Raw genomic sequence first — 25,362 nt, forward strand, 5'->3', positions numbered from 1 at the left:
ATTGCATTCACCAATGTAAGGCTCCAAGCGGGAGGAAGTGTGTTCCTGGCCTTTCTTGAACCCAGAATTACAGGATGGGAACAGACAATGCCAGCCTCAGAGTAGGCCAGGGGAGAAGGTTGCTTCATCACCTCAGCCCTACCCCAGGCTTGCTGCATCCAGCTGGTTCCCTCTCCAGGAGAACTTCCAACTCCCATGCTCAAGAGCAGCCCTCCTCATTAGCTGCCTGGGCTTTAAATGCCACAGTAGGGAGCTGACAGGGTTTAAAACCTGCTCCAAGCCCAACCCCTTCCCTGGTCCCACTTCCTGCCATGCCCAATATGGCTGCCTCACTGGAGCTGTTCCCTGCTTCAACCCAACCAGCCTGGAACCATTTCACCCCTGCACCCTTTGGGGGAAGATAGACACTCCAAAGGAGAAATGCTGTGCTCTCTGCTGGACTCCACAGGGCCACGCAGGCTACCAGGTAGGGTGGCATCCCGGCATTCACTATTTTGTAATGCTTTGGTTATTCATTTATTATTTTATTTATTTGATTTGATTTCTATTCTGCCCTTCCAAAAATGGCTCAGAGCAGTTTACACAAAGACATAATAAATAAATATAAGATGGATGGACCCCTGTCCCTTTCCCAAAGGGACCCCTGTCCCTTTCCTGTAATTCTGGGTTCAAGAAAGGCCAGGAACACACTTCCTCCCGCTTGGAGCCTAGATGAAGTATCTCTTAGTCTGTGTGGTAGGCACAGTGGGTGAGGATCTGTGAACATACAATACCACTGCACAGTGTTCCAAGAGCTGGCATCATGTTTCATCTAGATTTCATAGCCCTTGATGGCTAGGCAGAAACAATATTCCAGCATAGCCCCTCTCCATGGCTACTTGGTGTACTAATAATCACATAGTCATTGTGACCTGGCTTAAACAAGATGCCTGCCACACGGATGCTACATCTGCAGGGTGTCCAGCATCATGCTTAAAATAGGCCTGAGAGAAAAAGTGAGATCAGAAAAGCATAATACATTGTAACTGTAGGAGAGTCTCTATTCAGCATAACTTTTGGCATCACTATGTATTTATAGGAACAGGAAGTAGGGATGTGCATGAACCGCTTCAGCAGTCCTTTTACGGACTGCCGAACCAGTTCAGACAATCTAGTGTTTGCCCGGTTCAGGGGGCGGGGTTACCTTTAAGGAGCAGGGTGGGTGCTCATTCCCCACCCCAGTGTTTCTCCTTCCAGCGTTGTTGTGAAAGCCACTGGTGCGAGGAAATGGTGTGCCTCCTTGCTGCCCCAGCCAGCTTCGGACCAGAAGTGGCAGGTGTGCATGCGCATGTGCACTGGCCACTTCCAGTCTGAAGCTGGCTGGGGCAGCAAGGAGATACGCTGCTGCCCCACACCAGCAGTTTTCACTACAATATTAGCAGGGGAAACGTGGCAGGGAGGGGGGAAGAGCACCCTCCCTACTCCTTAAAGGTAACACCCCTGCTGCCAAAAAGGCCTAGACCTGGTCCATGCACATCCCTAACAGGAAGTATTGCTGGTAAAGCTCAGATATTACCAGCCTCTTTCTCTTTTTCTAGAGAAACCTCCTGTTGTTTTTTTAAGTGGCGGGGAAACCCTCTTCCTTCATCCCCACAAGATTTCCCTCACTCTATGAACATTGATTGCAACTTTCTATGAACCTTTGGGTTACGATGCAGCAACAGTCTTTTAAACTAACACTTTATTTTCAGTGTTGTATCACTTTAACCAGATGCCTCTAGCTCCTTAGTTGATATCCAGAGATAGCACAACAGTGTAAGCTCACTGGAAGCCTTTGTGACTCTTACCAATTACCAATAAATAAAATCCAGCTACGATGTCAGCTTCTTTGGAGAGTTTTGATGTAAAAGCATCTTCATCTTGCTGCTGGTGAGGAAGATAGTCATCTTGGGATGAGATACTTTGGTTTGAGTCCATTCTCATCATGTAGAACTTAGTGTCTGAAAAACAAAATAATATTAATCAACCTGGCATGATGTTACAATTTTTAAAACCTGATTTATTCGTAAAGATTCTAGGTAATAGGAACTCTTCCCTATTCTTATTTCTTAGAATCTAGAAACATTCAGGATAGAATCTAGGCTCTCTGCTTTCAAAATCAAAGTGTCGTGTTACATAATAGGAACAGAAGGAAATAAATCTTCATCTGAATTTTTAAAAGCAAGCCAAATTCTCTTTGAAAATCAGTGAATGAGACATGCAGTCATCAGATAATTCAGCCAACATGTACCGACAAGATGTATAAACAAATAGAGGTCATTCACACAGCCAAAAACTGTGTTCTACCTGGGTTTGGGAGCTGTGTGCGCTCCCAGTTTTTGTTTGTGTGGAAGTAAGGTAAGAGGAAAACCTGGCTAGAAGTGACTGTATGGAAGCAAGGTAGGACGAAAAGCTACCCAGGTTTTCCTCCTATCTTGCTTCCAAACAATCCCTTCTACCCAGGTTCTCCTCTTATTTTGCTTCCACACAACTCATGTTGGTGGACATGAGAACTTGGGAGCGCACACAGCTCCCGAACCCAGGTAGAACACAGTTTTTGACTGTGTGAATGACCTCATAGAATACTAGAAATACTATGTGGGTTGACTTCATCAAAGATACTCATTTAACTTCAGTTACAATATTATGGCCTCCTATGTGTCCCTTGGGACTCAGTTGCCAGCATCTAGGCTAGCCAGCTCTTTTGTGCTTTTACAACTGCTTTTACATTGGGTTGGCAAAATAGGGTTTAGGCTTATGAGATCACGCAGCTCTGTGTGTGTGTGTGTCCATCCGTCCGTCCGTCCCCCCCTATCAACTTCACAATGCCTGGACCAATATGAACCAAATCAGTTGTAGGGCCACCTCAATGGCGTAGTTTGTGATGATGTCATCCAACCCAATTCAAGATGGTGGACACGTAAATTTTTGAGGTGCAAGTGGGCTAACTTGTGGACAGTAACAGATTTGAACCAAATTTGCTAGAGCTGTATGGACACATAGGGATGCCCCAATGGTGTAGTTTGTGATGCCATCCACCCCGATCCAAGTTGGTGGACATGAGAACTTTTGAGGCATAAGTGCACTAACTTGAGGACTGTCTAACCAATTTGAACCAAATTTTGTACAATTGTAGCGAGTGACACACAGGGACACCTCAATGGTGTAGTTTGTAATGATGACAACCACCCCAATGCAAGATGGTGGATGCATGAACATTTGAGGTGCAAGAGATCTAATTTGTGGACCTCAATTTGCACCAAATTTAGTCCAGTTGTAGAGACAGTGAAAGGAAAGTAGGCTGATTAGTTCTTACTAGAAAACTTTGTTGATATATTCCTATACTGCTCCAATCAGTCTCCACCAAGTCTAGTTTACTATTGCTGGGTCCAGCAAGCAAGAGTAGCACTGTGTATACATGGCTATGTGCCTACAAGCATACTTCCATGCTTTTACCAGGATATGGAGAAAACCTAGGAAGGAGAAGAATGTGTTTGCTGAATGGCAAGCCTGTATTCCCTTCTCAGATTAAATAATTAAGCAAGTCCAAGAACAGCCCTGTGATTTAAGTTTTGGTGGTATAATGATTTTATGAATCCCATTCCACAGAAGTTCAGTGCCTTGACTTGCTTACACAGCAAAGCTGCTGGGAAAGTTGATATTAGCAGCAATGGGTTATCTTCTGCTGCCACTGTTCAGCAACTTCTGCAGACTTGCCACCCACCTTCAACCCCAACTTTCAGACATGGGAGATACAGGTGGCCCTCGTTATTCACAGGGGTTCCGTTCTGACCTACAACCACAGACAACGAAACCTGGTCAATGGGAATTGGGGGATTAGGTTCCAGAGCCCAGGAAAATGACCAAAAAGCCAGGATAAAAGCAGAAATAAGGATGGGACGCAGGACTGTTCCTTGGCCACCTCAGCTCTCCCACTCTCCAGCAATGCCCCCCCCCAGCTTTTCCAGTAAAGCATAATCATGATATTTCCTCACCCCACTGTTGAAGTTCAGCACTTAGCAGCACAAGTCCCTTGGCCTGATTGGTTGGTAGGTTGGCCAAAGAGGCAGCACAAAACTGAATCCAATTCAAGTAAACACACACAGAAGAGTGTGTGAGAATCAAGGAGTGAGGGGAGAATCGGTTTTCAACAGATAATCAAAATCAATTTTTAATGTAAATTGAATTTTAATTGCAAATTAAATTAAATACTGTAATTATCAAAATTAATTTTAATTTGAAATTTTTAATTAAAAATAACATTTCAGTAAAATTAAATTTATAAACATGATAATTAGCATCTTACAAGGGCAGTACAATGCTGCAAGGGGCTCCAGAAAATGGTTCCAAAGAGCTCCACAAGAATGGTTCAAATAAGGCTCCAAAAGCTCTGGATTGCTCCTGAAGGCTCCTAATGGCTTCCGAAATATACCAAATGCTACCCCAAATGGCTTTTAGAAGCACCAAAAACTTTAAACATGCAGACCAAAGCACTTCACTGTCGTCTTCCAAACTCTTCTCACAACCCTTAAGCATGTGCAGCAAATGCACTACCACATAAGAGTAGAAGAGCCCCTGGTGGCGCAGTGGTAAAACTGCTGCCCTGTAACCAGAAGGTTGCAAGTTTGATCCTGACCAGGGGCTCAAGGTTGACTCAGCCTTCCATCCTTCCGAGGTCGGTAAAATGAGTACCCAGAATGTTGGGGGCAATATGCTAAATCATTGTAAAACTGCTTAGAGAGCTTCCAGCTATAGAGCGGTATATAAATGTAAGTGCTATTGCTATTGCTAAGTGCTATATGCAAAATCACGTGTGCCAAAACAGCAGGTGAGGGCCACCAGTACTTAATTTTGCATTGCATCTGTCTTTTTCTTTCTTTCTCTCATTCTCTCTTTGTATAGAGACAGATTTTTCCTCTTCCTGTTCTCCCTTGTTCCTCTCTCCATCTTATAAAAAAAAAAAGTAACCGAAAAGAAAGAAAGTGATGTGGGGATATTTGCAGGATCCTGCTCTTCAATTTAGGGCACAATTGACTAGTGAATTACAACCCACCAGTTGAAGGCTGATAAATTAGATCAGTAGATTCTTGCTGCATATTACAAGACAGAGTTGATATATAACTTGTCTTGTAGTTGATTGCTATAAATGGCAGAATAGGTAAAAACAGGACAATCCTTATTAGACTAATCTGAATTTGAATTTTGCCACAAGCTTTCAAACTACAATGAGGTTGCTGATCAGATACCAAATCTAAAAGATCAATAACATTCTGGTGCATTTATAGTATAAATTGATACACAAAATAGGAAAGGTGGTGTCTTTTATTGCATCTGGTTTTGCTTTTGCTAGAGTGTGCCTACTTTATCGTTATTTAGCTCTTCAGCAAACAGCATGGACAGAAAGCAAAGAAGATCACAGTAAACTAAAAGTGCCCCCCAACTCATTAGATAGAAGATGGCATAAACCAAACATTTTGAGTTTTAAATATATTTAAAATACACATATGTGTGATATATAATACAAGAGGTTACGGAAGTGTTAACCCTAGCAATCTAGGGTCACTACTGTCTTTATTTACAAGGAAATTCATTTTAATCTCAGCATCTTCTTTTAAAGATGCTGTGCAGGTTTCTGGAATTTCTCCACCTTTCTCATGAAACCTTTCATGAGACCCAGAATTTCAGTGGACTGTGCTTATACTTTGAAATTATGCTTTGACAAGTCAAGTTTATATATATCTCAATATGAAACACCAATTCTACTGTACAAGTTTAAAGAGCCATTAATAAAAAAGTAAGAATACTTAACTTCAGAAAGCTCAGTTTGAAATTGTACTTCTGGAGAAATCCAGGGGCAGAGAACTTGGTTAAAGTTCCTCCTTAAACATTCCTCCTTAAATTAAGAACTCTCTTGTGAAGTCAAATGTTACCCAACAAGATAACATACTGATCTTAAAAGTACCCCGATAATGAATTAGTTATGGACACACATTCATAGAAACTGCACATATTTATACTCTGAGCAAAACTTTCATTAACCGTTATACAAAACAATTTCATTAACCGTTATACAAAAAATTGGAAGTACCTCAGCTTTGAGCATTGCGTAGTACATTCCTTCCAAAACTCTGCACGATGTCCAGATCAGAACCAATTCTTCAATTACAGTACATCCAGAAAAGTGTTCTTGGCATCGGAAGTGTGGCAGAAGGAAGTGAAAAAATATGAAAGGATGATTGACTTTAGGGCTTCCTCACTCTCAGAGCTCTGCTGTTTTTTCCACTTGCTTGCTGCCTCTTCCCTCCCTTTCCTCACTCTCATGTACTGCTTGAGATCTTGGCATTTATCACATGGAGCTCTCTCATTTTTTAGAGCATCCAACCCCCTTGGGAACTCCCGGCAGCTTCCTTAAGAACCAATGACACCTTCAAGGGGGAGGAAACAAACAATCCTGGATGCTGGGAGTCATGTGCTTAAGTCAGGACTATCCTTGGCACTGTATTTTGTTTGTAACCAATGCCTTTTGTAAGGATTCATTATTAATCTTTAAAAAAACACACACACACCCAACAACCCCACTATAAATATGTGATGCCACATTAATAGGAAGGAAAACTCTAGACATAAAAAGTAACATTCATTGTTGCTGCCAGTTCCTATTAATGTTCAAAAGTGAATACAGTTTTGAAAACCACCATGCCTGCTATGTTAAATCAAGCTCAAGAATTACTGGAGGAAATATTCACATTTCCTAGGTCCAAAAGTCTGTTTTAATCTTCCATTTGGAATTATGATTTTTATTCCCAGGAGCCTGTAGAGTCACATGGCTCAAGTTCCTGGAATTTTACATGCAACTGTAAAATAAACTAAAACCTAGTTGTAAGCTGCTCCCTTGGACAACAATGGACATTATTTGCTCAATTCTTTTCTTTAATGAGTTATATTTCAGGTTTTTCCATCTCTTATGGGAAACAGAGGTCAGATTAAATTTTTGAACTACAGATCAAGGGAAAATATCTTAAATCACTGATGGCATTAGCAAGAGGAACCGTCTGGCAGTGCAAACTCCTCACCGTTTGAATTTACCCTATGAAAAATCAGTGCATAGCTTTGACTGTTTAACAGCCTCCTAGCCCCCAGAGGTGATAAGATTGCTGAAATATAAGACATTAGCTAGAAATGCTCCCTGCAGTCATTCTCCCTTTCATATCTGCAGACAGACTAATGTTCCATAGCATCCTCATAACTAGTCGCATGTAAAATTCCAGGAACTTGAGCCATGTGACTCTGCAGGCTCCTGGGAATAAAAATCATAATTCCAAATGGAAGATTAAAACAGACTTTTGGACCTCGGATTTTTTTTTTTAATGGCCGCCAAAAACAAATGGCCACTGCGCATGCTCAAATGGGCTCTGCGAGGCCCTAGGCCAGGCCTGCTCAACTTCGGCTCTCCTGCAGATGTTGGCCTACAACTCCCATAATCCCTGGCTATTGGCTACAGTGGTTGGGAATTATGGGAGTTGTAGTCCAAAAACAGCTGGGGGGGCCTAAGTTAAGCAGGCCTGCCCTAGGCCATGCCAGGCCTGCAGAGGCCATTTGAGCATGCATGGTGGCCATTTTGTTTTCAGGAGCCATTTTTTAAAAAATAATAATTTTAAAATGGCCACCGCACGTGCTCAAATGGTCCCTGTGAGGCCCTTGGCCTTTCCAGGCCTCATAGAGGCCATTTGAGCATGTGCTGCAGCCTCCAACATGGCCACAACGCTGATCTTTGCAGGCCCGAACAGCTCCGAAAATAAGCCCGTGACGGGCTGCAGCGGTGAATTAAGAGGCCAGCAGGGGAGGGGGAATGGTGAGTTTGTCTTTGAATCAGTGTGAAATCCTTAGTATTAAGGCCCACTGGGAGTTTCTTGCTCTTTCTTTCATTTTAACTGTCTTTCTGAAATATATTCCAAGCAGTGACACAGTTTACTCTACATACATATCCTTTAATTATTTTCAGAGTATCTGGGAAAAGTCAAATTCTCCATTTATTTTTAAAACCTATGTAATAGTGATGCTACAGTGCATAGTAGGGAATTAGACAGGCACTTCTGTTTACTTTTCTAAGTACACTTCCACATAGTATTTGGGTATTTCATGAGCCCCAGCATACTGAAATTTGTAGTTTTCCAGCATTTTTTGGTCTGGCTATGTCCACTGCTAAATAGTTTTTGAAATATTAAAAGATTAACGAGCTTGACTTGTATTTTTGAGCTGATAGTATGGTGAAGTTATCTGAAAGATGGGTATCAGATGTTTGGACAGGGGGCGCAATTTCAGTGCTTGCCCTAGGTGCTATTTTCCCTAGATACGCCTCTGTCACTAGTCAAGTCATTTCCCCACTGCACCATTAGGTGGCTTACTTTTGCAAATAGGGAACAAAAAATGAAAAAAGAGCTTATCAATAATTCAACAATGACACATTCTGTTTACTTTCACCAACAAAAAAATACTGCTGGGAAAACTGCAAGGGAAAACATTTCAAAATAATTCATTAACTTTGAGACCTATGGATTGTAGCTTCCATTTGGATCAATTCTTGGAATTCAGAATATTTTATAATAGAGGCACTAAGCAGGGTTGCCCGCTTTCACCATTATTATTCATATTAGCAATGGAACCTTTAGCTCTAATAATAATAATAATAATAATAATAATAATAATATATTCGATTTTTATACCGCCCTTCTGAAATGGCTCAGGGCAGTTTACAATTAAAAACAGAAACCATTAAAACCAATAACAATTAAAACAGAAATATAAATATAAACACCAATTAAAAACATCTTAAAAACAATTAAACTATCAGAACAATTAAAACCCTGAAAACCAGGTTAGCATTAAAACAATTAAAACTAATTAAAAACCTGAAAGGCCAGGCCAAACAGATGGGTTTTAAGGGCTCTCTTGAAGGTCAGTAAGGAATTAAGATTGTGAATTTCTGCTGAGAGTGCATTCCACAACCCGGGAGCAGCTACAGAGAAGGCCCGCCTCTGAGTCGCCAGCAAACAAACCGGTGGTAACTGGAGATGGACCTCCTCAGATGACCTTAATGTGCGGTGGGGGTCATGTAAAAGAAATAGAGATGACTGGTATATTAAAGGTTTGAAGATTAATGGTGGGGAGCATTTAATTAGCCTTTTTGCAGATGATGTGGCTTTAATTCTTTCAGAACTTTTGCAAGCAATACTGATAGTTCAAGAAGTGCTGTTAGCTTTCAAAAATGTATGAGGTCTATCAATCAGTTACCAAAAATCTGAGTTAAGTTTCAGTATGGATTTAAAAGCTAAATAAAAAATAATTTCCCTGGTTGGCATACTTCAGGTACCAGAAGTAACTATTGGGAGTTAAAATTTCTCCTAAATTATCAATGTTAAATAAATTGAATTATGTGCCAGTCATCCTATATAATAAAAGGCTAAGTGAGTGTCCGTGGCCTTGGAACGTTGGCGTCTGCGTCCCTGTCTCCCTGGGCTGTTCTGGGCCTGCGCGAAGCGCAGGCCCAGAACAGCCCAAGGGAGACAGGACTGCTGACACCAGGCAGCCATGCTGGCCAGTTCTATTGCTGCCGCCTCTGTCCACCCGGAGGAAGATTTTCTGCGGGGGTGGGCAGCACTCTGGCCAACGGGGACGGACACCGGGAAGGGAAAGACGGCGGGGTCGGCAGCAGCAATCTGGCTGGCACTCTGGGAGGCGGGAGGGAAGAGGACACCGGGACCGGGCGGGCAGCAATCTGGCTGGCGGAGGCAGCACTATGGGAGGCGGGAGGGAAGAGGACACTGGGCTGGGAAAGTTGGACGCCGGGGCCAAGGGGAAGACGGCGGGTGCGGGCGGCACTGATGGCGGCAGGGCACTCACCACCCGACCAGGAGCCCAGAGGCAACGACAGCGCACCCGGCCCGCCACGAGAGGAGCAATGGCGGCAGCGGGGCCGGCGTGGCCGGACAGTGGGAAGGGAAAGATGGCGGGGTCGGCGGCAGCAATCTGGCCAGCACTCTGGGAGGCGGGAGGGAAGAGGATCGATTGTATCAAACATCCTGTTGCTGCCTCTTACAGCCTATATGCTTTGCAGTGTCTCTCTTTTCACTTTAAAGTAATAACCCTCTATGCTAACATGCTAACATGAGAAGCACTGTGGCTCAAGCTGCCCTGGAAGACACACAGCCTGCCTGAGCACACATTTACCTGAAGCCTCACCGAGCACTGTGGCTTTACTTCCAAGTAGGTGCGCATGGGGCTCGGACTGCTCTCTGGACGTTAAGCTTTACAAGCCTCGCGACGCCGCGGTTTCCCGGGCAGGTGCCCAGGCTGCTCTCCTCCCTGCACGACCCACCCACTTTCTCCAGGCACGCTCCCCGTTCCAGCAGGCAGAGCCCGCTCTGAATAAGTAACGAGTTGAGGGCAGGCGAACGAGCGTGAGTGCACGTGCGCGGCGGTGGGGGAGGTGGCTCGAAAGCTGATCGATGCAGTGCGCGCTGAGCAGAGCGAGGGGGGGAAAGGGCAAGAGAAAGGAAGAAGAAATAAAGGGGGGGAACCTAGCGCCCGTTATTATAACGGGCTTAAAAACACTAGTAAAGTATATTAAAAGAAGAATTAGTTGATGAAATTTTCAGCTTTCTTGGTATAGCTGTTGTTAAGATGTCTTTATTACCCAAGTTGTATCTATTTCAGATTCTTCCAACTAGTTTATAATCTTCAATCCAAAGGTGTCAAAAATATTTTTATGTATAACAATCTTTTTTTTTTAATTTATGATTTCTCTATGTAAACAGCTTTGGAAACTTTTGTTGAAAAGCAGTATATAAATATTTGATGTTTCTGACCGTTATACATGCAAATAAAAAGCCTAGTATTTCTCGTAATGTGTTGTATACGATGATACGATGATGTCAGATGATAGTGGACTGGGTATCCCCAACCTTAATGTATATTACCAAGCTTCACAGCTGCGAAATATTGTGGGAATGGTAGCCAATAAAGAATCTAAGTTATTGTTCTCCTCGGAACATCATGGTGATTTTTAAAAAAAATAAAAACTCACCATTTGATGCTGACCTTATTAAAAAGTGCATTAATACTACTAATCCATTTTTAAGGTCAACTATGGAGATTTGGAGAGAATGGCAATCTTGTCTATCCCCCTCCATTTCACCATTTATATTAGTTGTAGACCATCCTTTCTGTGTGGGAATATTTGGAGGGTATAATTGGGTCAGAGAGAGAGAGAGATACAGTAATGGTTTCCTTGGAACAGATAAAAGAAAAAATTTCAGATTTCAATCTTACTTGGTTACACTTGCTAGTACTACTGTGTTCTTTTTTTCCTCTTCTCAACAAAATATCCAAGCAGCCAAAAGACAGCTTACTAAATGTAAAAAAAAAAAAAAAAAGATATTGATACATCATATCGTGGTGGTGCAGGGCCTTTTGAAATCTGGCCCCAGGCAAGAGGTGTTAGAACCCTCAGTAGCACGCTGTGACACACTTACAAAGCACTTTGAGGGTGAAATCACTCACATTTGCCATGAGTTGGACTCTACAGCTGATGCAGGGTCATTGGGAATGGTGTCCAGATTAACACCTGATCTAGTTTTTCCTGGAGGAGCTTCAATTTTTGGTTCCTAAGGATGTGGACAAGGTGTTTAGTCGAGTTAGGCTGACCACATGCATGCTTGACCCTTGCCTTTCATGGCTTATTAACTCTAATAGGAAGGGAATTTAGCTGGGTCCAGCAGGTTCTAAATGCCTCATTGAAAGAGGGAGTGGTCCCAGCACCACTAAAGGAAGATATTATTCGACCACTCCTAAAGAAATCCAGTCTGGACCCAGAGGATGTAAACAACTTGGGATGTAGCTGCCCCCAGGAGCTCGGTCTTGGTCTGGTCTGGCCTGGCCATCAAGCCGGCTTGAGGGGTTTGACAGGGATACTTGTAAAGGGGAATCCGGCAAGGATTCCACTTCGGGCCAAGCATGCATTCAGCGGTAGTGACAGAGGTGGTGGCAGGAGCTGCTTTCATCCACTCACCAGCCTCCCAAATGACCCTGGTGACCCGCTTTGGGCCTGGGATGGCCACAGCGGTGGGGCGGGGGATGACAGAGGTGGCGACAATGGAGGTGGCTCCTTCCACCCGCCCACCAGCCTCTCAAATGACTGGCAGCCATATGGCCTCCTGTTTATGGCCTCTGCACACCTGCTTGGACTCAATCTTGCCTGAGTAGCAAGAGAACACAATCTGGCAATAAACAAACATACAGTTGTTTTGAAAAGCATTGAAGATAGTCATATAGAGAGCAGTGGCATAGCCAGGTAGAATCCAAAACTTGTAAAGAAAAGTTTTAAGTAAAGTAAATCTGGAGTACCCCTCCTTCCCTTTGCCTGCCACTTCTTCCCCCCACCGCTTTGCTGACGGCTTTGCTTTCCACTTCTCCTCGCTTTGCTCACTGCTTGTCTCCCTGCCCCTTCACTTGCTGCGTGTACCTCATTCCTTCACTCACTGCTTCTTCCCCCACCCCCTCGTCATTCACAGGATTTTTGTTTGTTTTCCACCATGTTGTGGAGTTGGGATGAGTGCGATGGTGTAATCTGACACAGTGTGGGGGGTAAGTCTGATACACATTACAGCTAAAATGGTCCATGTGCAGAGGCCCTAAACAGGCAGCCCCTAGGGTCATTTGGGAGGTGGGTGGGTAGGTGGGTGGGTGGAAGGAGCTCCCGCTGCTGCCTCCACCATCCCCTGTCCTCACCACCACAGCTAAAATTCTTGGCTTGGATTTAAAACGTAATAAAAGGTTTTCTCCTGGCCCTCCCCTCCTGCATTTTAACCCTTTACTTGTAATAGGGAGTCCTTGACAAATCCCCCTTTACAAGTATCCCCATCGAGGCAGCTTGCAAAGTGGGGGCTTGGTTCGACTCGTGCCCCCCCCTGTCAGAACAGCTCCCACATTCCAAGGGTAAGCCTTTGGGCCAAGTCATCTTGAGGGCAAACTGGCTTTAAATCAAGCCGAATTGCACGTCCCTACAAACAACTATAGGCCTGTGGCCAATATTCCCTTCCTGGGCAAGATGCTTGAGCACGTGTTGGCTGACCAGCTCCAGGCACTCTTGGAGGAAATGAACTGTCTAGATCCATTTCAATCAGGCTTCAGGCCCAGCTTTGGAACAGAAACTGCTTTGGTCACCCTGTGGGATGACCGGTGCTGAGAGAGGGATGGGGGAGTGCAATCCTGTTAATTATTTTGATGGATTTTGATTCCATTGACACTGGATAGGCTGGCCAAGTTGGGTGTTAGAGGCAGTTTTGCTCCTACCTGGAGACCCATTTCCAATAGGTGGTGCTCATCTCTCAATTTTTCTCATCTGTGTGCGGAATGAGTTTTGTTCTGGGCAGTGTGTGTCCACCTGCATTCAGACTGAGTGGGGCCTTCCTGATTCAACCTGAGCGAACATCAGAAAATGTGTGAGTGCGTGCACATGCGTATGCTGTAGAGGGAAAAGTGGTGGTGTTGCGGGACTACTGCTCACCCCTTGGCAGTTATGCTATGGGGTTCACAAGGTTCCATTCTTTCCCCTGTGCTGTTTAACAACTGCTAAAGGGCTAACATTCAAACTTTATGCTTTTTTGTATTCATGCTATTCTTTATGCTATAAGAGCCCTCTATTGAATGGATTAAAATCAGTTTGGGGAATTTATTTACAAACGGTCATAGATGAAGGGGATTGGAATAAGATTTGTCTTTCTTCACCTATAATATAATCCTCTGCTCAAATTAGAGAAAATTATCTTATAATAAATTATAGATGGTACATGACTCTTGTGAAACTGGCATATATTACTAAAAATAAATCTATGCTCTGTTGGAACAACTGTAATGTGAACGGCACATATTTTCAGCTATGGTTGATGTGTCCAAGGATTAGAACCTTTTGGAGTTTGGTGTTTGCAGAAATGAGTAAAATCATTAATCAGGAAATTAAAATAGATCCTCAACTAGCATGGTTGGAAATATTTATTGAAGAGAATAATGATTTATATGCTGATTGTGGCTAGAATGGCGTATAGCGATAACTAAAAATTGGAAGCACGGAATATTATATTTAAGTGAATGGCACAATAAGCTTTGGTTTATAGCTACAGCGGACAAATTAACCCATTTGTTGCATCTTCGAACAGGACAATCAAAACCAGATTCTTTCTGTGCGATGTGGCAAGATTTAATATCTTTATCAAAGAAATTTATAGTAAAAGTATTGCCTGCTTGTTATAATCAGATATGGAAAGATGTGTGTGATTCATAAAAGGCTCAGATTTGTTTGGGTTAATGTTTTGGATTGGTAACATCTATACTAATAATTGAGACCGAATCTCTAGGAAGCTAGTGTATGAGATTATGCATTCTGTGATATTCTATTATGTGATGTTCTGCCTTTAATAAATAAAAGTGGTTTTTTTTAAAATTTAATTTTTTAAAATCCCCCATCATCTCTCTCCATATAACACAAAATGATGGTACTTCTGGGGGGAGATCAGTTAGTATACAGTATTCCTATCCATGTCTCTCGCATTCATTGGTTGACTGGGCATTAAAAGCTGATTTTTATATCGTTGGGAATATCTCTCCTAGGGACACAGGGCAGAGTAAAACAGCCATTACTTAGCAGCGCAGTAGCCATAACCCAAAGGGAGAAAGGGCCTTTTGAAGAGCCTTTTAAAGAGCATGACCACATTCATTTGGTATAGTTTTTCCCATCATTGGGAGACTGTGATATGAGAAGATGGGCAGCAGAATGGCACTCCATCTTTCAGACTCTGAGAGAAAGACAGTCCCTACCTGCCCTTTTCTGAAAGATGGTCCTCCTCGTATTAGCATATGCTAATGCTACAAAGACTCTGACTGGAAAAAAGAGAAATATTACAAAATAAAAATAACTACTTGGGCTGAACTACAAACAAGAGCCAACTTTGGTTGCAAATGCTGCAAAGTCTTCAGGAAACCAATGCAAAGGAAATACAAAGCAGTACTTTAGTAACAATTTTCTTTGATTCTAATAACTAGTATAAAATAAGTTACCTGGTGGCAAAAAACCAGAGGCAACACTTGTTTTCTAGATTTTATGGGTCATTTCTTAAACAGCTGCCATTTTACATCCAAACTAATCCATCCAATCAGATTTGGAAGAGTGGTGTTACTTGTCTGCACACTTTCAGGGAGATTGGACAGACAGTGTAGATTTTCCTCCTATAGGATATTCCGGGCTTAAAATGGCAAAATGTTGAAACCACTCATTTTAGCTATACTGGCTATAATACTAGAACATGAGAAGACCCTGCTGAATAACATCAAAGCAGGGGTACCAACAGGATTTTCTGGGCTCAGTCCACTCTGTGTGAAATAGGCCCCCTTCCAATTTATTGGCAACTCTGCAATAGGCTGCTTCCCCCACTCCCTGGTGTGTAAAGCATGTTAAGCAGCTTTTTCTGCTACCACCCCATCTTTCTGTCCCAGACCACTTTCTAAAGCTGGAAGCAGTGCCAAATTTAGGCACAAACTAAATAAGCTGTTGCTTAGGGCTTCACATTATGAGGGGCCTCTGAATACCAAACAAGTGTATTCTAGTAAGAACTAATCTGCCTACATTCCTTTCACTTTCTCTACAACTGGACTAAATGTGGTCCAAATCAGTTAGACAGTTCACAGGTTAGCCCACTTGCACCTCAAACGTCCATGCATCCATCATTTTGAATTGCATGACATCATCACAAACTATGAGTTTGAGGTGTCCCTGTGTGTCCCTACAACTGTACCAAATTGGGTCCAAATTGGTTCCCACTTGCACCTCAGATGTTAACGTGTCTGCCATCTTGAATCAGGGTGGATGACATTATAAACTATGCCCTTGAGCTGCCCCTATATGGCCCTATGCATGCTCATGCACATTGGCCACTTCTGGTACGACGCTGACCAGGGCTGCAAGAAAGTACGATGCAGCCCCGTGCCAGCAGTTTTGGGGAGAGAGCGCTGGTGGGGGGAAAGTAGTGGGGCAGGTAAGGGCACCCTCCCTGCCCCTTAAAGGACCCCCAAACACACACACACACACACACACACACTTCTTAACTGGCTCAGACTTTTGAACCGGTTCAGCGCTCCATAAAAGGAGCGCCAAACCAGTCTGTGCACATCCCTACACCTGACAGCTATTTCTACCCAGCACAGTTTGTGTGCCTGCATGACCTCTTTTCTTTCCCCCTATTTCCTGTGGGGGGCCTACCTTCCACAGCAGTGTCGTCGTCTTCCTCCACTCCAGTCTCCCATTTCTCCTTTGAAACGAAGCACTGGAGTGGAAGTGTATTGAAGGTAGTGACCAGCAAGAGTGCTGACCTTCCCATGGAGGAAGCTCAAAACCAGCACTCTGCTGGCCTCCTTGCAGTGGCAATGATGAGAAGGAGGTGCAGGCAGGTGGAGTGGCACCTCCCTCGCTGGGCTGCCTGGCACCTCCAAGCTTGATATGGTAGGTTATATTCTCCCCCTGGCCAGCAGCTCTGACCTGAAGGCCTACCTAATGGGTATACACTCATATGTATCTGCCAGGGCTCTCTGTTCTACATCACAGGTCCTGTTTGTGGCCCGACCATTATCTGAGAACTGGTTGACAGGGACCAGGGACAGGGCCTTTTGGTTGTGGCCCCTCAGCTTTGGAAAGTCCTCCCGGACAATGCTCCCTCCCTCAGAGTTTTTAAGAAACACTTGAAAACCCATTTTTTAAAGAGGCTTTTATTTTCCAACTGTTTTCAGGAGGTTTTTCATCTCTACATTTGGTTTTTATATTGGTCTAGTTTTTAACTGAATTTTATTAATTGTATGTTTTATCTGTTTTGTTGTCTTTGTGGGTAGTATTGTCTTGAGCAGTATTGTACTGGAGGGGAGGGATACAAATATTTTAAACAAGTAAATAAATAGTGTAGCCTCTCATTTCCCACAGTGACCAGCCCAACGCCTCTGGTGAAGCCTGCAAGCAGGAGACGAAGGCAACATCCCTCTCCCGCCTTTGCTCCCGGAGAGATCTTATAGTCATCATGATGACCAATAGCCACTGATAGCCTTGTCCTCCACAACTTTGTCGAACCCCCTTTTAAAGCCATCTAAGCCAGTTTGTGGCATGAATCCCACATTGTACGTACTCTATAAAGGAGTACTCTGGTTTGTCTTCTCTGTGGAGAAAGGGCAGGATAAAATGTGATCAATTAATAAATGCATCCACAGGTGCATTGACTAGGTGGCCAGATTTGGCTTTTTAAAAGCCAAATTCTGGCTTATGGCCCATTTGACCCACGAGTATACCCCTTAGGTTCTGGCCACCCTACATTCCCCTTTTGGAATGGGAACCATACTTACAAGTGTGCAAAGCATACAAAGCAATCCCTATCAGGAGTGCAGGGTGTGGATGGAGGTGCAGTTGCCATCTGTTTTGCAGTGTGGACAGACATTCTCACTCACTGCTACAGGCTACTAGGTAGCAGCAGCAGCAGCAGCAGCACAAGAGCAGCATGTGACTGTCTCTGGATCAGAGCCATATTTCTTCTTCCTGTTTCTGCCACTTCTGGGTTAGAGGTATGTGGTGCTGCTGGGACTTTACCCCGAGTAAAGTTAGAAAAGGAAGTGAAGGAAATTGCATGCAGAGTTCTTCCATATTTTGAACACCAACTGCTTTCCTAGCCTAGTCTATATTAGCAGACTAATTAGCATTCTGCATTAGCTGGTTTCTTAGAAATCTACATTAGATGTTAGCACTTTCATTGTTTCGCAGGGATTAAATAAGAGAACAAGAAAAGGGTAGAGATAGGCATGCCCTTCCTCAGGAAAAGGGGAGGGGGGAGAAACATGAAGAATCATCTCAGCAAATCAAGGCTTGTAGAACCAAATGTATAACCATATATAGATATAGAAACCAGTAGAACTAAACTGCGCAGGTGCAAAAATAAATTGTAAAACAGCATGCTATATAAGGAGGTAGCCCCCCCAAATCGGGGTGGCCGCCTTCCCTTTGAGCTCTGTGTTATTGCAATAAAGTTTGATTTGAAATTCTGATAGTGGTGTCTGGCAAATTACCTAACCAAGAGACCCGAACCAGGGTGGGGAGGTAAGTCCCCTCTTGGCTAACTCACAACAAATTTTGCGACTCCGCTGGGACCTCTTGGTCGCCCACGACTGCCCCGGGACTCCACAACGTCCACCAGCCGGCACCGAAGACCTTTGTCTCCATAGGTGTTCAGTCGGTGAGTCTCTGGGCACATCTGGGCTGTAAAGAGGTCGCCTTTGGAGGTACACCACTTTCAGACTATCAAAAACAGTCCCCATATCGAAATTTGAAAAGAAAAGGAGGAACAAGTCGTGGTACCACGGAGTTGCAGGTGAGTGAGGTCTTGGAACGTCGATAGGACGTCCTGCCCGAAAGGGAAAGCCAAGGGATACCGGTATCACAGGTAGGGAAGGAAAATGGGGTCTGGGGGAAGTAAGATTCCACCTGGAACACCCTTATGGAAATTCCTGCAGGCATGGGACTCGGGAAGGCTCCCAATCCAGACGGGTATGTCCAAGAGCCGAGCCATATCTCTAAACTCAGTGTGGCAACGCTACGTGGACGACTCGGGAAATAAAATTTGGCCACAGTGGGGCACGCTCAATTACTGTCGTTTAAAACTCTTGAGGACCAGGCTAGAGAACTTGGCGCCTAGGCAGATGGATTACTGGTATTGTTGGGCAGAATTATCGGATGGCAAATGTCCCTCGACTCCACCTGCTCCTTAGCCACCGCCTTATGGGATCGAGAGTTCCCCATCGGCGGTGTCAGTTGAGCCTCCTCTGTCAACCCCAGAAGCCTTAATGGCCCCTCTGAGGGTTCAATTTGTGCACAGGGGAGCAAACAACCCTCCAATGCCCAGGTGGGTTCACACACCGTTTGCCCCGGGGGACCTAGTGATCTGGCAACAGACAACTCCGTCATTCCAAAAGGACCCACAGCAGGTTCTAAAGCGTATCAGGACCATTATTCGGAGCCATAATCCCACGTGGGAGGACATAACCGAACTCTTAGAGGCTCTTTTAAGTCCAGATGAGAGGCAAAAAGTTTATGCCAACTGCCAAAAAATTGAGGGAGCCCCAGGAAACGCCCAGGCGTGGCCGAGAGAATCCCCAAACTGGGACTATAATAATGATGCAGATTGGACCATGTTTGAAAACGCTAAGACTACATTGTTAAAAGCCTTGGAAGAAACTGCAAAAAAGCCCATAAATTGGGGAAAATTTCATGCTATTACTCAATTGCCTGAAGAAAATCCAGATGCATTTTTTATTCGGTTGTGTGAGGGGGCTTTGACATACGCTCAACTGGATGCTGAAAATGAAAAAGACTTGAGGGCTATAGCGGCAGCATTCATAAATCAAGCAGCCCCAGACATTCAGAATTTTTTCAAGAAGTCGTGCCCAGGCTGGAACAGTAAGCCCATGGGAGAAATAAGGGCTATAGCCATGTATGTTTTTGAAAGCAGAAGGGAAGAAGTGGCTAAGAAGGAGAAGGAGGATAAGCGGAAAGAGAGGAAGGAAGATTTAAAATTGTTGGTTAGTTCTTTTCAGGCAATAAATCAAGGACCCCGGGGTCGGAACGAGTCAAGACGAGGACAAAAACCAGCTGTAAGTCAAAACCCCCCCCCCCGTTTGTTTCTATTGCAACAAGCCGGGTCATTTTAAGTGGGACTGCAGGCTTCGGCAGCGTGGAGAGTCGGGAAAAAACACCTCAACCTTCAGCCCACAGTATTACCCCAGCCGCCAAGTGTCCCGAGGACAACCACATCGTAACTTCACCCCAGGCCCTCCACCACCGCCGCTACAGCAGTATCCAGCACTTGATGAAAAGGATGAGTATCGTTTGAACCAGGATCAATGACTAGAGGGGGAGGAGGACAAAGGGGAAATTGTGTTGGAGGCAGCTTGTATACCGATTGACCAGTCAGGGGAAAATGGGGAACCTTATGTGGATATTGAGATTCAAGGGACAAAATATTCGTGTCTACTGGACACTGGGGCTTCTAAGTCCCTTCTAGCAGTAAAATCCTCACAGGTACCCTATGAAGTGATGGGAAATAAGCGTATTGTGGGAGTGGGAGGAAAGGGTTTTGATGTTGTAGAAACTGATACTTTGGTAATCACCGTGGGGCCTTTATCGATGCAACATTCTTTTTTACTAACCGAACATTCACCTGTGAACTTGTTTGGAAGGGATCTCCTTTGTAAACTGAGAGCCACCATCCACTGTAGTCCAGACGGTTTAAAACTAACCATCCCATCCAACCTACAGTACCTGTTGCCCTCTCTGCTCGCCCCCAAAGCTTTAGATGACTTTGACTTTCAGCTCCCTGCAGTCCTGGGGGAAGTTCCAAATTCATTATGGGGATGGTCCTCAACAGATGTGGGACTTCTAAAGTCAGCCACCCCTGTTCTCATCTACACAAAAGAGGGACCTCCACCTTGCACTCCCCAATATCCCTTGCCAAGGGAAGCAATAGACTCTATTCAAAAGTTAATTGATGCCTATATGACACAAGGGGTCCTAGTCCCATGTGAGTCCCCTGCAATTCACCCATCCTGCCTGTCCGGAAGGCTAAATTGGTCTCTGAGGGAAAGCCAGTCTACCGGTTTGTACAGGACCTGAGGGCAATAAATCAATATGTAATTCCCAGGCACCAAGTGGTACCCAACCCTGCTACCATCATTACCGGAATTCCTCATGAAGCCACCTGTTTTTCGGTAGTGGACTTGTGCGCTGCGTTTTTTGGCATTCCTATAGCCCCTGAATCCCAATATTTGTTTGCATTTCAATGGAAAGATCATCAGCTTTGCACAACAAGGCTACCAATGGGTTACTGTGAAAGTTCCACGTTATTTTCCCAAATTTTGGCCAGGGATTTGGTGGGCATTACATTTTCAGGAGGTTCCACGTTGGTGCAATATATTGATGACCTGTTGGTGGCATCGCCGAGCGAAGAAACTTGCCGTGTTGACTCCCTTACACTGCTCCGTGGTCTGGCAGACAGAGGGCATAAAGCTTCACCTCAAAAACTGCAATTTTGCTTACCCGAAGTCCAGTATCAGGGTTATATTATAGGTCCAGGCACCCGAGAAATATCCCAGGATCGGATAAGTGCCATACTTCGCCTGCCTGTTCCAGCCACCAAGCGACAGGTACGAGCTCTTCTGGGAACACTGGGGTTCTGCAGACCATGGATCCCAGCCTTTGGTGAGTTGACCAAACCTTTCCTTGCCCTTACCACCAAAGAAATGCCCAACCAAGTGGAACCCAGAGAGGACTTGGCTCAGGCGCTGACGCAAGTTAAACAGGTGCTGGCATCGGCCCCTGCCCTAGCACTGCCAAATTACTTAAAACCATTCTCCCTCTATGTACTTGAAAAGGGAGGAGTCGCTTCGGGAGTCCTAACTCAAACCTTCGGGGGTAGACAGCGACCCGTGGCTTATTATTCTGTACAGTTGAACCCAGTGGCGAAGGGGGCAGTGGGCTGTCTAAGGGCCCAGGCGGCTACTGTATTGTTGGTCCAGCGCTCCAAGGACTTAGTCATGGGCTACCCCCTCCTTGTATGGGTCCCTCATGAAGTCTCTGCTATCTTATTAAAGTGCCAAACTCAGGCTTTTACCCACCAAAGACTTGCTAGTTATGAGGTGGAACTCCTAGCCTCCCCAAACGTTACTATCAGAAGATGCAACACTCTGAACCCTGCCACCCTCTTGCCTATTCCTGGGGAAGAAATTGCGGAACATCACGATTGTGTGCAGGTTATACAGACGGTGGAGACGCCGAGGCCGGATCTCACAGACGTCCCACTGGAAAACCCAGACTTGGAACTGTTCACTGACGGATCCTCTTACATGAAGGAAGGAATCAGGTACACCGGGGCAGCAGTGGTTTCCCTGTTCGAGATAGTGTGGGCCGAGAGTTTGCCTCCTTCCCTAGGGGCCCAGGCAGCAGAGCTGATCGCCCTGTCTGAAGCTTGCAAGCATGCAAAAGGTAAGACTGTAACCATTTTTACTGATAGTAAGTATGGCTTTGGGATTTGCCACGCAACGGGGGCCTTGTGGAAGCAAAGAGGCTTCCTCACCTCCTCTGGACAGAAAATTGCCCACTCAGAATTAGTTCTGAACTTATTAGATGCTATCCTGCTGCCCCAGAAGATTGCAGTGGTGCACTGCCCTGCTCACCAGACTGATGACTCGAGGGTGACCCGGGGAAATGCTTTTGCAGATGCTGCTGCTAAGTGGGCAGCACAGCAGCAGAAAGAACTTTCTGTTTTTGCCCCATTGTTCACCGTGGCTCCAGAACAACCCTATTTGTCCTTTGTGATGGACAGCGAGCCCCCTGCTTGGGAGAGACTGTATGAGGCTAAAAAGGAGGGAGAGTTTTGGGTTGTTCTTGATGGTCGTCCCATAGCGCCCAGAGCCCTCCTTCGAGTGTTATGTCAGCAACTCCATTCAAAGGGCCATTGTGGAACTCAAGCGATGGCAAATGCGGTGCAGGCCAAATGGTTTGCCCCAGGGGTTTATACCGAAGCCTCTAAAATCTCAAAACTCTGTTCAACTTGTCAGGCTTTTAACGCCTCCTCAAGACCAAGGATTCACAAAGGGGGGCGCCCGTGGGCTACCCTTCCCTTTGAACGTTTGCAACTTGACTTTATTCAATTGCCTCCAGCACAGGGTTACCGGTATGTTCTAGTGATCCGGGATCAGTTGACCCACTGGATTGAGGCGTTCCCGGCCGCCCAGGCCACTGCAGCAGTGGTCTTGCGGGCCCTGATGAAGGACCTGGTGCCTCGATTTGGGCTTCCAGTCACTCTCGACGCAGACCGTGGAGCTCACTTTACTGCCAAAATTCTTCAGGAACTTTACTCGGCTTTTGGGGTCACCTGCAATTTCCACACGCCGAACCATCCGGAAAGCTCGGGTGGAGTAGAGCGCTCCAACAGGGAAATCAAAACATTATTGGGAAAACTGTGTCAGGAGACTCAGTTGAGGTGGCCTCAGGTCTTGCCCATTGTGTTATTCACCCTGAGAACCAGACCACGAAGAGACTGTGGTCTCTCACCTTATGAAATGTTGTTTGGGCATCCGCCCTGCACCACCCGGGGCCTCGACCCCAGATCACTGTCCCTACAGGGGGGGATGATAATTTGCATGCTTATCTTCTTTCTCTCAGTAGACGGGTTCACCATCTCCAGAAGACTGGGGCGTTGCAGCAAGCCGTGCCGCTGGACTGCAACCTGCACCCCTTCAAACCGGGTTCCTGGGTCTGGATCCGGAATTTTCGAAAAGACTCTCCACTCCAGCCGCTTTGGGACGGGCCTTACCAAGTGCTTCTGGTTACCCATACAGCTGTGAAGGTCGCGGAGAGGAGTGCGTGGATACATCATGTCCACATGAAGCCTGCCGTTGTGGACCAGAGCCCCGTGGTGCCCCCTATCACGCTGAGGAGACAGAAAAACTCTGAACACTGGAATATAGCCTGTCTGTTCGACCCCCAGGATGAGTCGCCTGTACTGGGGACTGGTTCTGGTTATCATTTGCATGGGGAGTGCAGGGGCGGTGAGACCCTGGGCGAGAATCCTGTACAAGTGCCAATGTCCCAAAGACAAGATCAGAGACTCCCTTCGTAAGTCTGAAATGAGAAGAATTATCAAATACATCCACCGCCCCAGCCAGGGATCCTGCACTCGTGATGAACTCATTCTTGAATTAACTCGCCCAAATGTCTTTGTCTGTCTTTCCCCTGTTTCCACCATGAGAAAGTGGGTGGTGGATTGGCTGGCTGACAAAGGGGGGAGGGCGGGAGACCCTGTCCCCAATAAGAAAAAACTGTCACTCGAGTGGAAATTGGTTGTTCATTCCCCCACTGTTTTGCCCACTTCTACTCCACCAGGAACGGAGGGAGCACAACTGGAGGAATTCCAGTACTCCCTCAAACATCATTTCTTTTTAGAAATTGCAGCCACTGCCTTAAATACTTCTGATTTCTGTGTAGCTCACACCCTTTCAGTGGGAGAGACTTACGCAACCTGCATGTATGGTCTGCCTGGTTCCCCCGAGGACCTCCTGCGGGAGGGTGGTTTTATCCAGGGGGGAGTGGAGAACATCAGTGCTTCAGCCCTAGGGCCATCCAGGCCAAATCCCCACACCAACCAAAGAAAAGCCCAAGTAGGTACATTGGGAAACGCTCAAAACCCCACTAAATGCCTGCTGCTATCCAACCACACATTGCCAGAAGATCCTCGTAGGGGAGGGCCAGATTTGAACAACCCAGAAGTGCCTTTTTCTTTAAATTGTTCCAGGATTCAAAATCTTCATTCCTCCCTGTTTGATGTGTATTTGCCATTGGGTTTTTTCTTGCTGTGTGGACACCAGGCTTATACCTATATCCCTGCCTATAGTCAAGGGGGGCCATGTGCCCTCGGGCGCCTGACTTCTCTCGCAGCCTTGCCCTCCCGAGAGTCTATACAGAGGATTCTTGCACAGCCCCATAGGACTAGAGGAGACTTGGGCAAGGAGGAGTGTGAGGGAGTCGTGGCTTACATGCCTCGCCTGCTGACCCCTGCTGAGTACATTGCCCTAGCCTCCTCAATCGTGGGACTGCCAGGCTCCAACATCCAACTGCACCAGTTAATAAATGGGCTAGCATGTCTTTTACAGCAGACAGTAAATAAGACCTCAGAGGCTATTGCCCTTTTGATGGAATTGCTGGACCAAGTTAGAACAGGGGTTCTGCAGAACCGGGTGGCCATTGATTACTTACTGTTAAAAAATAATTATGGTTGTGAACATTTTGAAGGGTTATGTTGCTTTAACATCACAGACAACAAAGCCCCTCTTGAAAAGAAGCTGAAGGAACTGCGGGAGGTTACAAAAACTCTAGTCATAGAGAAAGAGGGGTGGTGGTGGAAAAGTTTCTTTTCTTGGTTGCCAAATCTCTCGTGGCTTCGAAATCTTGTGATAAGTATTATAATCATTGTTTCACAAGCGCTAATGGGATGCTGTTGCTTTCAGTGTTGCTGTAATCTGTTGTCTATGATCCCTAAGGCAAGATTTGGGGACCACGTGTCTCCTGGTCTCGTCATGCTGACCAGAGAAGAGATAGCCGAGATGAAGGAGCAAAACAGCATGCTATATAAGGAGGTAGCCCCCCAAAATCGGGGCGGCCGCCTTCCCTTTGAGCTCTGTGTTATTGCAATAAAGTTTGATTTGAAATTCTGA

At 45.4% G+C, this 25,362-nt stretch overlaps 2 protein-coding genes across 11 annotated transcripts in view; one reads left to right on the top strand and one right to left on the bottom strand.

Annotated features, from left to right (window-relative positions):
• Positions 1-8,273, bottom strand: part of OPN5 (opsin 5) — a 33,459-nt gene extending 25,186 nt beyond the window's left edge. The window contains exons 1-3 of one of the 6 annotated variants that reach the window (XM_053286686.1): positions 8,174-8,273; positions 6,107-6,204; positions 1,827-1,979 (exon numbers count right to left, since the gene is read on the bottom strand). In XM_053286686.1, coding sequence (XP_053142661.1) covers positions 1,827-1,965 — 139 coding nt within the window. In that variant the 5' untranslated portion in view covers positions 1,966-1,979; positions 6,107-6,204; positions 8,174-8,273. Of the gene's footprint in view, positions 1-11; positions 315-1,018; positions 1,116-1,826; positions 1,980-6,106; positions 6,601-8,173 lie in introns of those variants that run through there. The other 5 variants (XR_008314061.1, XM_053286690.1, XM_053286687.1 and 2 more) reach the window with 5 other exon arrangements.
• LOC128340887 (uncharacterized) lies at positions 191-25,362 on the top strand. Of its 5 annotated transcripts, none has more exons than XM_053286682.1 (2): positions 191-466; positions 23,315-25,362. In XM_053286682.1, exon 2 carries the CDS (start codon positions 23,641-23,643, stop codon positions 25,360-25,362), a length of 1,722 nt encoding a protein of 573 aa, XP_053142657.1. In that variant the 5' UTR covers positions 191-466; positions 23,315-23,640. The 5 variants fall into 5 exon arrangements, with proteins under 5 accessions (XP_053142657.1, XP_053142660.1, XP_053142656.1 ...); XM_053286685.1 differs by having other exon boundaries at positions 23,318-25,362; XM_053286681.1 differs by lacking the exon at positions 191-466 and adding an exon at positions 7,645-7,870.

The sequence above is a fragment of the Hemicordylus capensis genome, chromosome 1 (assembly GCF_027244095.1).
Source record: "Hemicordylus capensis ecotype Gifberg chromosome 1, rHemCap1.1.pri, whole genome shotgun sequence".
NCBI classification, from domain to species: Eukaryota; Metazoa; Chordata; class Lepidosauria; order Squamata; family Cordylidae; genus Hemicordylus; species Hemicordylus capensis.

Excerpts from the sequence above, each read along its gene's own strand:
- LOC128340887 (XM_053286682.1), top strand. The coding sequence starts at position 23,641 with ATGAGTCGCCTGTACTGGGGACTGGTTCTGGTTATCATTTGCATGGGG.